The sequence below is a fragment of the Oryzias latipes genome, chromosome 5 (genome assembly GCF_002234675.1).
Source record: "Oryzias latipes chromosome 5, ASM223467v1".
Lineage (NCBI taxonomy): Eukaryota > Metazoa > Chordata > Actinopteri > Beloniformes > Adrianichthyidae > Oryzias > Oryzias latipes.
Window position 1 is genome coordinate 29,185,496 of NC_019863.2, and position 12,692 is coordinate 29,198,187.

The following is a 12,692-nucleotide window of genomic DNA, read 5'->3' on the forward strand; positions in this document are numbered from 1 at the left end:
TTAAAAGTGTGCCATACCTTGACGTAATGGTCTTTGGAGCCAGTGATGACTTGATCTTTGCCCAGCAGAGATTGTCCTACTGTCAGACACATGACAGAGCCAATGTGTCCTGTCAGCTTCCCTGTCGCTTGCATCCTATACACAAAATTAGGATCACATTTTTCAGGCAGCAACGTAAAAGAGCTGAAATTTTGAAATGGCACAGGCAGCAGGAGTATTTATTTTTGTATACTTATGAAGTTGTTCAAAGACCCTTGGCATAACCTGTCTGGTCGAATCTGTTAATAATTCCCTGGATAAGTTAGAAAACTGAGAACACAGCTGCACACAGAGAGCAAAAACTGCTGCCGCGTTTAAAACATTATCCTGGGCATGGTTCTTCTCACCAGCCTTGGGTTCCCGTCATCGTCGCTTATGAGTTCCTAAAGTTCCTTCTGCTGAATGCTTATAAGAGCATGCCTGAACCATTTCTCAATCAGGCTGAATAACTTCATTTACTCATTTCATTACTCAATTCAGGTAGGAGATCTACAACTACGTTAGCGACTGAACCAATGTACCTGTTCAGGTCCCACATGCGCACAATGTTTCCAGCAGCAGCGTAAAGCAGAGACCCAGACGGGTTGAGAACTATCTGGTTGATCTGACATTCGCCCTGAGAAAAGTTTATGGTGCGGGTGGTTGTGCCAGCGCACGCGTCCCCTGAAATCACCTGACCTGAAGATCTATGGGTGCAAAGACAGATGAGAGAAGAAACAATTAATGGTACTTTGTTGGTTCATTCCAATGTTCACTTCAGTGTTTTTCTTGAATAAAAACTTACACGAGCGTGCGGACACATTTGGCAGAGTCGCGCACGTCCCAAACCTTGATGTAAGAGGTGGAGACGGAGAAAACCAGACCAGAGGAAGGGCAGTATTTGACCGAAACCACATTGTTTGGGTGTCCTTTGAGAGTAGCGATCTCCTGACCCGTTACCAGGTTCCACATCTTACAAGTACGATCTGGAGGAGAAAGTTCAAATAAAATGTTTACATTTAGAAATGTGAAAAGCAAAGTGAGACCCTTTAGAACCCAACATTGGGACTTAATCAGAGGAAAAGATGGAGGCTTTTCTTTCAAATATTCCTGTTAAAACTGCAGACTTCATTTCATGCATCAGTCTGTACTAAAACTGTGCTCGAAAAGGGTGGGGGGAAAAAGCATGAAGTATTTAATATAATTGCATTTTGCTAGAATTGTGATATTCAAATCGTAAATGATGTTGAACTCCCAAACTAAATGTAAAAGAGGCTTCTTTATGGGGTCATAAATCTTTTAAAGGAATTTTGTAGATGTAACACAATGTCCACACATGTAATGACGTTTTGTATATGCAAACAGCTCTGTGCATTTATTAAAAAAGTGTGTGGACACCATTTAAGAACTGCAAAAAGCCTTTCGAAAGGAATAAATTGCATGCTGGCGACAGATATAGATGAAGCCCCAGAGCTGCTGATCACCAGAAAAAACAGCATGTGGGTTATGCTTCCTCGAAAAGTGCCGAGGTTTAGTGCTCGCCAGAAGGCTGGAAGAGTCTGGCCACATAAATTCAAGCTGAATGACTAGTGCGGCTGATCGTTTTTTCTTAATTTGTATCCAGTTGGAACTTGTCGTTTCGTTTGGATGGTGTTTACAAATGTTAAATATGGTGTTACTCGTGTGTGACAAATGTTGGTATTCCTTCCCAAATGCACATCCCATCCAAACTGTCAAATTAGAGAGATTTGACGTCCGACTTTGTGATGTAAAAGATTTCGCTTAAAATATGAAAATAGGGCGAGTTGAGGTTTCTGTCAGAGGTGAGCGTACCTTTTGATCCAGTAAACAGGAGCTCATCTGTAGCATCCACACACAGAACCGGCTTTGAGTGGCCCTCGGCTACAGACACACACTGCAGGGGGGCTGTTCGACCCCCTTTCACACCCCCAATGGGATTGATCACACCCCTATATTTCAGGAACACAAATACAGTGTCAAAGTCTGAGTGTAAAACCGCATATCTAGAAAGTATGCAAAATACCACACAAAGTATTCACTATCATGCACACAAAAACATGTTTCTTCTATCAAACAGAAACATACTAATGTGTGTTTGTGTGGACCAAACCTCTTTACAGCATCCACAGCACCAATTAAACTCCATTCAGTGATGATTTATCATTGATGGTACCTTTGCTTTTTTTAAATGACCTAACATTAAACAGACTTTTGCTTCAATATTCGTAACACAAGCACATGCACCTTCCCTCTCCAACTCTCCTCTCTACTTTGTTGCACAGCAGTCCAATTAAGGCAACACAGAAAGAGCCGCTTTCAGATTTTACTCATCTTCCTCTTTTCTTTGTGTCTCACACACACAAACAGCTTCTCAATGGTATGTGCACTCAATCTTTGGAGCTGGACCTCTTCTACCACCACCCCCACCCCACACACACACACACACACACAACCCTCCAATCTTTGTCCCTGACAGGCCAGAGTCCCAAAGTGCCTGCAGAGCAGTCAGCAGAGTGAGTCAGAGAGCAGAAAGGGTGAGAACAAGAGGAACAGTTGTGGAAAAAATTGGTCCCTGGTGGGTTTCACGGGTAGCCGTTCGTGTGCATGTGAGCATGCACGTTTTTAAAAGAGTGTGGGGGGGGGTGGGACAAGAGATGCAGAGATGTGAAGAGAGTGGAGAAAACTGTGACAAACACAGGGAACAGATTTGTTTCTGCACAGAGCGAACAGAGTATTAACGGTGTCAACAAGGTGGTTTTCTTCTGTGCAGCCTGAATTTAAAGTTACAAAAAGGACACACACACTTCACAAGTCAAATACCAAGCCCCAAGTTAAGTTGTCCTCTTACCACTTTCTCTAAGAAACCAACAAAAGAATAGAATCTTGTTCACCAGACAGATGAAAAAGGATGCATATGTGAATTTCAGGTTGTACAACGTAGCACCAACACAGAAAAAAACTGAGTAAAACAAGTGAATATTAATAGTCGGAAAGAGGAGCCCCCTCTAGACAATAAACACCAGCACATAATGGGCAGGATGTCATCATCCTCACATGCAGCATCATGTACAGTCTCCAGCAGCTCATCAGGAAGCTCCTACACAGCTAACAAGAGATGTAACAAGTTGATATGATTGTCAGATAAGCAGCTTTGCAGGACTGCAAAACCAGACTGTGATGGCAGATGTAAAGAGGGCCCCTCATATTCAGCCCACTGCATTATTTTTAGACCAAATCTATTTTAATTAGACAAAAGACTAAAAAAGAAACACGTTTATAACTAATCCTATCAAGAACTACCACATCCATTTATTTCTTCTGTAGGGGACATTTGCTTTGAATTGTGTCCTTTGGCTCATTAAAAGTTGTACTTTTAGACCTTGTGTGCTTAAGGACATCCTTTCCTTTCCAATGATATCTGGGGTGTTTGGGTGGGATAGTGGGAAGTCTGGTTTTTATTGGGCTGGTTCTCAGGAGGTCATAACAGTTTTTGTAAAATTCAAACTACATTATCAGCTAATGTTAGTGCTTATGTGAAATATATTAGAAAACAAATTTATAGCTGCTAGCAGTGTTGTGTGGCACTACCCGCCCCTGCCCTAGTGGCGCCCTATTTACTCGCCCTCACTGGCTGAGAGGCTGCTACACACCCTATACTCTCCCCCTCTGCTTCTGCCACTCTGGTCAGAGCCAGATTTCTCTTGGTTTTATGTTCATAGCAACCCTTTTAGATTTAGGTCACCTGGGGGTGTCAAACATGTCCATGTAATTTTTGGAAGAATCGGTGAAAGAAAGTGGTTGGATTTCCTTAACAACGGAGGTTTTTGTTAACCACGCCCACATTCCTAATCTGTTCATATCTTATCTCTTTTGTTTTGTTGAGCTTCAGTCAACAATTCATTTATTACATTTTCACAATATTTTGGTTTAAAAAAATAGAAACATATCGTAATGCTTCCTCCCGTAACACTTCTTCCCGGTTCTTTGAAGAGTGTGGTGCTCAAAAGGGCAGAACTTGTTCCAGTTCTATCAGTGACTGCAGAGGGTATCATAGTCAGGCGGGTTTTGCACTATGCAAGAGCTGCTAATGGATGTAGCAGGGGTCGTGCCAGAGCAGCACTAATGAAAGCATGAGGGGAGGCCAGAATGTGCTCTTTGCAGTACACACAGGAAAAGAAGATATCTAGGTAAGAGGTTTATTTATTTATAGATGTTGGTTTAAAAAGAAAAATGAAGTTACAACTGAAAAGGAGAAAATCCTTGTTTGGAGCTTTTCAACCATCCAGGTGATGTTATCCCAGGATTATGTTGTATCAGTTGCTCTAAGGAATAGAAGCGCAAAATGTTCTAAAGCAAACTTTCAGAAACTTGGAATTTTTGAGAGTTTTTGGATAAACACAAACTTTTTTATTATTTTGAAACCAAGCTAATATTAAAGACAAGACCTGAGAGCGACTTAATCCCCACTCAACTGTTTATCATATCAAAATAACATTGGTAGAAAAAAAATACATTATTGTGACTCTTGCTTTGGTCCGGGTGAATTCTCGATTCTGATTGGCTGCTAGGTGTGGATTAAAAAGTAACAATGACATGATAATGCACACCTAAAAAAGAAGTTCCTGTAAATAGCTTAAATGTTCTGTATCACTGCACTGGCTTCTTTAAAACAAACTTTTGCTTCATCATCTTGACAAAAACAAGCAGTAAGAGGTGAACTTTCTATCTGAACTGATGGTTTTTTTTTAACCCATCGTGATGATCAACATATATATCGCTTTTCTTTGCCGCTGCAATCAAGGTTTGTGCCGGCTCAGCCGCACCACCTAACAAATAGTCCGCTTTTTGTGAAAAAAGGGATCTGAAACGAGAATAAATTATTAAATTCGGATCAAATATTTATTTCTTTTGTAAGAGACCATGGTATAAATGGGATAATGGCCTTCGAAGTGTGCATTATCAAAAATGAACGCACTTTGCAGAAGCAACCGTCCTCTTCAGGCTTCCACAGCGTGCGTTAATTTCTGATAATGCACACTTCATGGGCCATTATCCCTCACACAGGAGACTCAGTTTAGATATTAGGTTTATGAGAAAATTATTTTAAAATATACTCAATTCAGTACAAAGCAGTTTCAGAAATGAGCAGATATTTAGAACCTAAGACCAAGAAGTGGGGAATGATGGATAAAAATACAGTCATGATTTTTTGCATTTGAAATTAAATCTTAAGTAAGTGTTTCTCCGCGTGTAATTGCCACTGATTGGCAGGAGCGCTCCTTAGTTTAGTCTTCAGTTTCTGTGGACTAACTTCCCTTTAGGTCTGACGTGTTCAGAGATGATCTTAAAACTTTTGACCCAATTTCCTTTTACCGTTACCTCAGTCATCCATTTCTTCTGTGGTTTTCCTTCTGTAACGCTTTGAAGTGGAATTTTTCTGTTTGTGTGTATAAAATCCCAGTAAATACCGTCTTATACCAGTTTGAACTTAAACTGGTTGTCATTTGCTGCAAAGACAACAGGTTGATTGTATTTCTGCATTAAGACCCAAAAAAGGGGGAGATAATCTAATTTGTGAGTGGATTTACGAATTTAAAAAACATGAAAGATCACTTTCAAAAAAGGTTTTAGAAAATACGCTAATATGTAGATTTTGACTTTAGACATTTGACCGATAAATTCCCACAAGAAGCAAATGTTAAACAAATTGTTATTACTATAAAAGTAAAAAAAGGATTTAGAGCTTAAGTGTGTCAGAGCAAAAACACACATTCTCTAAATTAATGTTTTGAAAAATCATAGAAGCCAGAAAAGTCGTATAATTATTTTATTAAACTATGCTTCATAGACACTGGACGATAATTATCGTTTATTTTAAAATGTATTTTTAGTTTTATTTATCATCTCTCAGCTGTTTATAATATAGTTTTCTATTCTATGCACGTCATTGTTTTTCCCAGTATTAAAACTAATTAAACAACAAGACATCTTTACCTGACAAAGGTCTTTACCTGACAAAAGCTTACTGTTTACTTCAGATACACATTACAAGACACTTGCCATCAAGTTGAAAGTATATCAAGTGATCCCTTTTGCAACTGTAACTGAGACATTTTATTGTCATATTAAAGAGCAATTAAAAACGCTGTCCAAACGAGGCGCTGGAGTACGTTTGAGAAGGCCAGAGCACAATCACTCAAAACAATACAAGAAAATGTGAGCATTGTGTGTGCAGCTGAAAAGCCTTGTCGTGATGTCATTTTGTATATGTTCAGTCTGGAAAATCCAAAAAATATATATGATTGATTGCAGGTTTTTTATGAGAACATAAGGTCTCACAGACATCATAAAAGGTCATAGTTAACACATGCAGCACAGTGATTCACTCATGGAGGCCTGAAGAAGGAGGAGGTCTAACACAGGACACATGACACCAAATGAGTTTGCAGGCAAAACAGGAGAACAGGCACAATTCCTCTACCTGAGCACCTCGGAGAGCGAGGAGTCGCTGTCATCCGACCTGGAGGCAGAAGAGGAGCAAGGAGAAGTAGGGATGGGAAGGAAAGAGGAAAGGGTTAACCACACTAAGAAAAGACAGAAGGGTTACCAGCAAGGGGGTTAAAGAGGAAGGGGTGGCTAGTAGGTGGGGTTTAGATGTGAGGCAAAGAACAAACTGGCAGAAAATCTCAGTCAGAAAAACAAAAGCTTGTCCAGAATGAATCCAGTAGATCTGCCTCTAGTTTCCCTTTATTTATAGATCTGTCAGCAAAAACATGCAGAGGAGTGACAGAAGCGCAATTAAAACTGAGTAAATGCTCAACGGTTTAAGCAATTAAAGTCTAATTTTAAAAAATTGACACCAAGGTAAAGAGCACAACAGCTTAGATGAGTTTGACAAAAAAAAGCTCCAAAAATCCACTAGATTTTATTCTTTATCTGTACAAAAACTATCTAACTACTGGGTTATAAAGGGATATAATATTCCTCTAGTCATAACAGTCATGAAGATGAAGGTTGACTTTTGACCTTTACAAATGAGTTTCCTTAGTCAGAAATCTAGGATAAAAATAAGAACCTCTAAATGTCATCAACTAGAGATGAGAGTGGTGTCAAGGAAACAAACACATTTAAAAAAAAAAAGGAAACGACACACCCAGTCTTAAGGCCGTGTCACACAGCCACTACGCACATTTTCCACGTATGAAATGTAGGTCTTTTGTGATACATGCGTGATAATTCATAAGTGTTTCTTGCCTTCGTCATTCGTCGATGTGCGCAGACGGCCATCGAGGGTTTCGGCCGATAGGTGAATTCGCTAAAGGGCTGTTCAAAATTCTGGATCGATTGAGAATTGCCTAGTTTGTAAACAATTATTCCATAAATCTTATGCAAATTGTGCATAATTTTTGTAAGATGCAAATTTATATATTTATGTAGCCCAATATCACAACACAGTTGTCTCAATGGGCTTCACACCGGTTCTTGTACAAAAACATAAAATCAGTAATAAAATCCAATAGCTGATTGCTAAACTAAACTAAACTGGGCATCTTTGGATTTTATGTTGATTTACGTGTTTATTCGTACTTCTTCTGTGGTTTTAACATGGTTCTTTCCTGATCCATCTGTGAAAATTTCACGTAAACACCATAACTTTTTTCACTCTTTCCACGTCTATTCAAATGTGACCAATTTTCATCTGTGCAATATGCGCAAAATGTACATAGTGGGTGTGTGACATCACCTTAAGAGTTCCAAGAGGGAAAACCGGTAATCAAAGATACTGGAATAGTCGTAGACAATTTAGTTGCTCTGACCTTTGTGGTCGAATATAAAGTCAGTTAGCTCTTTGATATTTTCTCCAAGTAGAAACATTCAAGGAATTAGTATGAAAAAAGTATCGGGGAGGGCGGATATAGTTAGCAAAGGGGGGAATTCAGTTGACTATGGGATAGAGGGAAGAGGCCATGCCACACCCACAACAGCTGAAGTGAAAATGCAAGCACATGTGTGACACCCAACTGAAAATCATAGGAAATGAATGTTTATGATCGCTGGTCTGTCACCTCCACGGTACGAACCTTTCTCTCAGAGCATGAAATTATAAAATCAAATGTTCGTGAAAATACTGTGGTGTCACAAGTGAGAGTAGTTCCTTCACTTTTTTGTATTTACCATCAGCCACAGTCTATACTATAAAGTTATCAAACTCTTCCTTAGAAATTCATTATTTCTGTAAAAAGTCATTTAAAACAAAGATGGATCCTTAAACGAACGCTCTTCATCCAAGAAGCAATAGAGAAACGTGATTTGCATTTGTCCTTCATTTTCACTCTGCTGCTAACATTTTAATCACATGCTTGACTCCTAATTAAACCATTTAAGTGTAAAAACTTCAATATCAAAGAAAAAGCTGAGTCAAGCAAAGTCGCAATCAAAAAACAACAATTTTAAGTGAATATTTGGTTTGATAAAAACTAGTTAAAACTCTGTTATTCTGTTTTGAGTTTCCACCGGAATCATTTATTATAACATCAATTTAATAACAATAACAACGAAAATGAAAAAATATCACAAAAACACAATTTAAGAGATAAACATGAAAATGTGCATTTTTCAAAGACTAAAACGAAATTGTGTCACAGGTGCTTTTAGATAAAAACAAAAAGAGCAAAAAGTTGACAAAGTCACAGCTTTTCATCCTCCAGCATCAGGCAAGACAAAAAAAAACATTTTTTTAAGCCAACTTTACAAAAATCCCTGAAACACCCCCACCCCCCCCTCCTGTTAATCCAACATGGCTCCCAACAACAACAGCTGCAGTTGGAGATGACAAGTGCCATCTCATTTACCTACTCCTGATCCAGATAATGAGGAGCCACAGGCTCCAGTGAACACAAGCCATGCAGTTATTAGCACAGATAGCATGCATTCGCACAATCTCAACAGCCTAGCCCATCTGCAGAAACATGCGTGCCACCAATTAAGGGGGTCTATAAAGTTGAGAAATGCTCTGGCTTTGTGACCAACACAGGACGAGGAACTGATGAGCAGCACCATTGGCTGAAATTTACTGTCTCTTTTGTCCGAGTAGAGCGTTGATTCCAGATTTGCATCTCCTCAAACTCCACGTAATTACTCAGAGTGATGGAGTGCAACACGACACAAAGAACACATCTCTATTATTATTACATATCATCATGTAAATGAATATATAACTATGTGGCATAACAAGTAACAACATACAGAGCGCATGCACAGCTTTTTAAATGAAATTACATAAATTGCACCAGAAAATGTCCTCCTTTCTATGCAAAATAGATATTATCACTGACTTACGAGCACATTTTTTTCAAGCAGCACATTAGACAAGATCTTTTTATCCTTTGATCTGGCATTTTCATCACCGCTCATCTTCTAAATAACTGCAGATTTATTTCATCTCTTTATACGTTTCTCACTATAGGATATTTTCCTCCTGAGGATACACACTGATCCCAGAGGAACAGTACAGGAGCTTCAGCAGGACCTTTTTTAGTCAGAAGGCCTGACCCTCAAGGCAGCTAATAATGATTTTAAACTTCTCAAGGGACGAAAAGTGAATCAATAAGATAAAAAGTGGGGTCAGAAATGACACTAGACTGTACTTACTTGTCCAGAGCCGAGCCTTGAGCTTGGTTGCTGGTGAGTCTTGAGAAGACATTGCGGTCATTCCTGCTCCTTAGAGGAGGTGAAGATGGAGGAGTGTAGCCGTCAGTAGGCCTGAGAAGAAAATGTTAAATGTATTAGACCGGGGTTAAATGACAAAAGGGAGTCAAACAATGTGCTGCATTTGAGCCTCACGTGTACCTGTATGCGCGATCATAAGACTTCCTTCTAGTTATAGGAGAAGTTTCATAACCCCGCGACTGCCTGGGACTAATGCACAAACAGACAAGAGCAAAAAAAAAAGAAGCATAAAATGTGGAAAAAAAAGAACTAAAAGATGGAAACTGTTGGATGAGCAGCAAGGGTTTATGAGGTCTTTCAAGCAACCTGTTTGAAATGTCTTACGCAACCACGTATGTTGATCTAAAGTCCTTAAGGAGTAATTAAAATGACTTGCTTTCATTCATTTTAGACTACAAATAAGATTTATTAGTCACATATCTGCCTTCTTTCTTCTTATTTCATAGATGTAGTGTGTAAACAGTCTCCAGACTACTTTTAGATCAAAGACTCCCTTTGTGGTGACGATGGATTCTTTAAATCTCTGACTTACAAGGTATGTCCCCTGACAGGGAGACTGATGGTGCGGGACGCCCTGTCCCTGTGATAGTAGTCTCGCAGAGACAGGTTTAGCCCTGGGCTCCCTGGAATGAGACTCAGACCGTCCTCCTGGATGTCTGTCAGTGAAGCCAGAGACTTGGTGATGTGCTGCGCTTTGCTGCCTGTTAAAGGGTCCAGGATTGGACCCAGGTACTCTGCTGACACCGCCTTCATCTGGGCCGACAGACGCGGCTCCATCTGGGTAGAATATGGAAATCATTTGTGTTGGCTGAACCACAAAAGAGTGAGTGTGATGAGAAGAAAGACTAAATTACCTTAAAGAGAAAAATTGGGAAAAACAAAACGGAAAAGCCTTTGGCTTTTCTTCAGTTATTAAAAGATCCACCAAAGTCAAACAAATAATAACAGTGGATAAATACAAAAATATAAATTGTTTTTTCCACAAGCCTTCTCCACAACTTTAAAATGTGTGCCTGTACTGCCACCCTGAGGTGACCGACAGGAACTGTACACACAAAAGTTTGGACAAAAATTAACCAGCAAATATGCGATCGTGGGATCTGCGACTTTAAACACCAAAAGAGAAATGTTTGCCCGTTGCTTTTGCTATTATGCATTGTATAAATAAAGTTTTGCTTTTTTTGAATACATAAAATCCTAAAATTACTTTTTTCTCTGAACACGTTTTGTTTTGTTCTTTTGACAGCATCATATATGGGTCTATTTAAGAAAAAAATCATTTCACTGCAGAACATTTATTTGGATAAAAACGTGTCAGAAAAAGCCATTTACATCCTCTGCTATCCTTTTCTCTTCTTAGTGCTTGAACTACTATTTGTTAATTGTAGTGTATATCTCGTGTAAATGGTAAATGGTAAATGGCGTATACTTATATAGCGCTTTCTACCTTCTTACGAAGGCCCAAAGCGCTTTACAGTCACAGTCCCATTCACCCATGCAAACACACATTCACACACTGGTGGTGGCTCCGCTGCTGAACACTGGTGCCAACCTCCCACCAGAAGCAAGGTGGGGTTCAGTGTCTTCGACACATGGGCGTGCAAGGCGGGAATCGAACCTGCAATCTTATGATCATGGGTCGACCGCCCTACCGCTGCACCCTACCGCTGCACCACGGCCGTTGTGTATCTGTAGCACGTCCTGTCCGACTTCAGTTGTCGCAAATCTAGGTGCGTGAAATTTGTTCTCGGCATTGGACCCACCCCATTGGGGAGCAGTGTGCTGCAGACACAGCCGCACTGTGGTTTAACCCCCAATACAACCCCTTACTGCAGAGTGTCAAGCAAGGGGTCTTTGGTATGACTCGGCCTTGGATTTGAACTCATACACTTCCAGTCTCAGGGCGGACACTGCACCACAAGGCACTGAGCTGGTCTACAACTTTGTTTTGCAGCAGGAGATAAGAATATGTGAATCAAAAACCAAACAGAAGATCCTTTTCTTCAGTATTTGACATTTGGACTTCTGCAGGACCACTACAGCATACATCAATCCAGGATTTAGCACACATTTGACTGTTTTACTAAATACTCATCTTTTATTACATTGATTTTTCTTTTTGAAAGTCAGAGTGGAACTCTACAGCCTCCAAAAACCAAACAGTTAACTATTTTGTACATTTTTACCTTGGTTTTGAAATCATCTTGGCTGTTGGATTCCTTCATTTGAGACACGCTGGGAAAAAGAAAGATGGAGCATTGGAAGGATGCTTTTCTGTACTTGCAGGACGTCGAGTTTAGTTTTCGTCTCAGGCTCACCTGCTGTCAGAGGCTTGGCTGAACTCGGAGGGCTCCTCATCAGTGCTGGCATAACCATTTTCTGAAAGCATAAAAAAGGTCTGAGTCAGTCTGATGTAACCTACAGCTCAGGTGATCTGTTCTTCAAAAATGTATATTTGAACATGGTGTCAGTAATGTAATGTCTGTAGAAAAACAAACAAATCTGTTCCTGTTTTAACATTTTTCCGCTTTTGCTTCGTATCTAATTTTGGGTTTTTGAATAGAATTTTATTCTTTTTTTGGCTGTTTTAGAATCTCACATTTGTTGGTAGACCAAGATGGCTGCTTTTAATAGGCTTTGATCTGAAAAAGTACAACCTTTTATTTTCTAAAGTAAAGAAAACTTTACTAAAAAAAAAAGTGACAGTACAAACCTAGTGAAATCTGTGAGCCTGTCTTAAAAGGAATAACCCCCACAACCTCCAGACCTTTTAAGAAGATTTTTTTTTTTCATCATTCTTTGGATTCTCATATTAAATACAGTCCAGGCAGTAGTGAATGCAACTTGTTTTTTAATATAGCTGTAGATTTTTTGGTTTGTCCCCCATTTAACTCATGAAGCATAGCATCCCCATAATCTGAACT

At 39.5% G+C, this 12,692-nt stretch overlaps 1 protein-coding gene across 6 annotated transcripts in view; it reads right to left on the reverse strand.

Moving 5' to 3' along the window:
• The window catches only part of kif21b (kinesin family member 21B), a 61,612-nt gene that overhangs the window by 15,194 nt on the left and 33,726 nt on the right, over positions 1-12,692 (reverse strand). For 4 of the 6 annotated variants that reach the window (XM_020703543.2, XM_020703542.2, XM_020703541.2 and 1 more), the window contains exons 22-31: positions 12,087-12,147; positions 11,955-12,003; positions 10,301-10,545; positions 9,889-9,957; positions 9,691-9,801; positions 6,521-6,559; positions 1,852-1,988; positions 824-1,004; positions 561-725; positions 18-135 (exon numbers count right to left, since the gene is read on the reverse strand). In XM_020703543.2, coding sequence (XP_020559202.1) covers positions 18-135; positions 561-725; positions 824-1,004; positions 1,852-1,988; positions 6,521-6,559; positions 9,691-9,801; positions 9,889-9,957; positions 10,301-10,545; positions 11,955-12,003; positions 12,087-12,147 — 1,175 coding nt within the window. The remainder of the gene's footprint in view (positions 1-17; positions 136-560; positions 726-823; positions 1,005-1,851; positions 1,989-6,520; positions 6,560-9,690; positions 9,802-9,888; positions 9,958-10,300; positions 10,546-11,954; positions 12,004-12,086; positions 12,148-12,692) is intronic. The other 2 variants (XM_020703544.2, XM_011475544.3) reach the window with 1 other exon arrangement.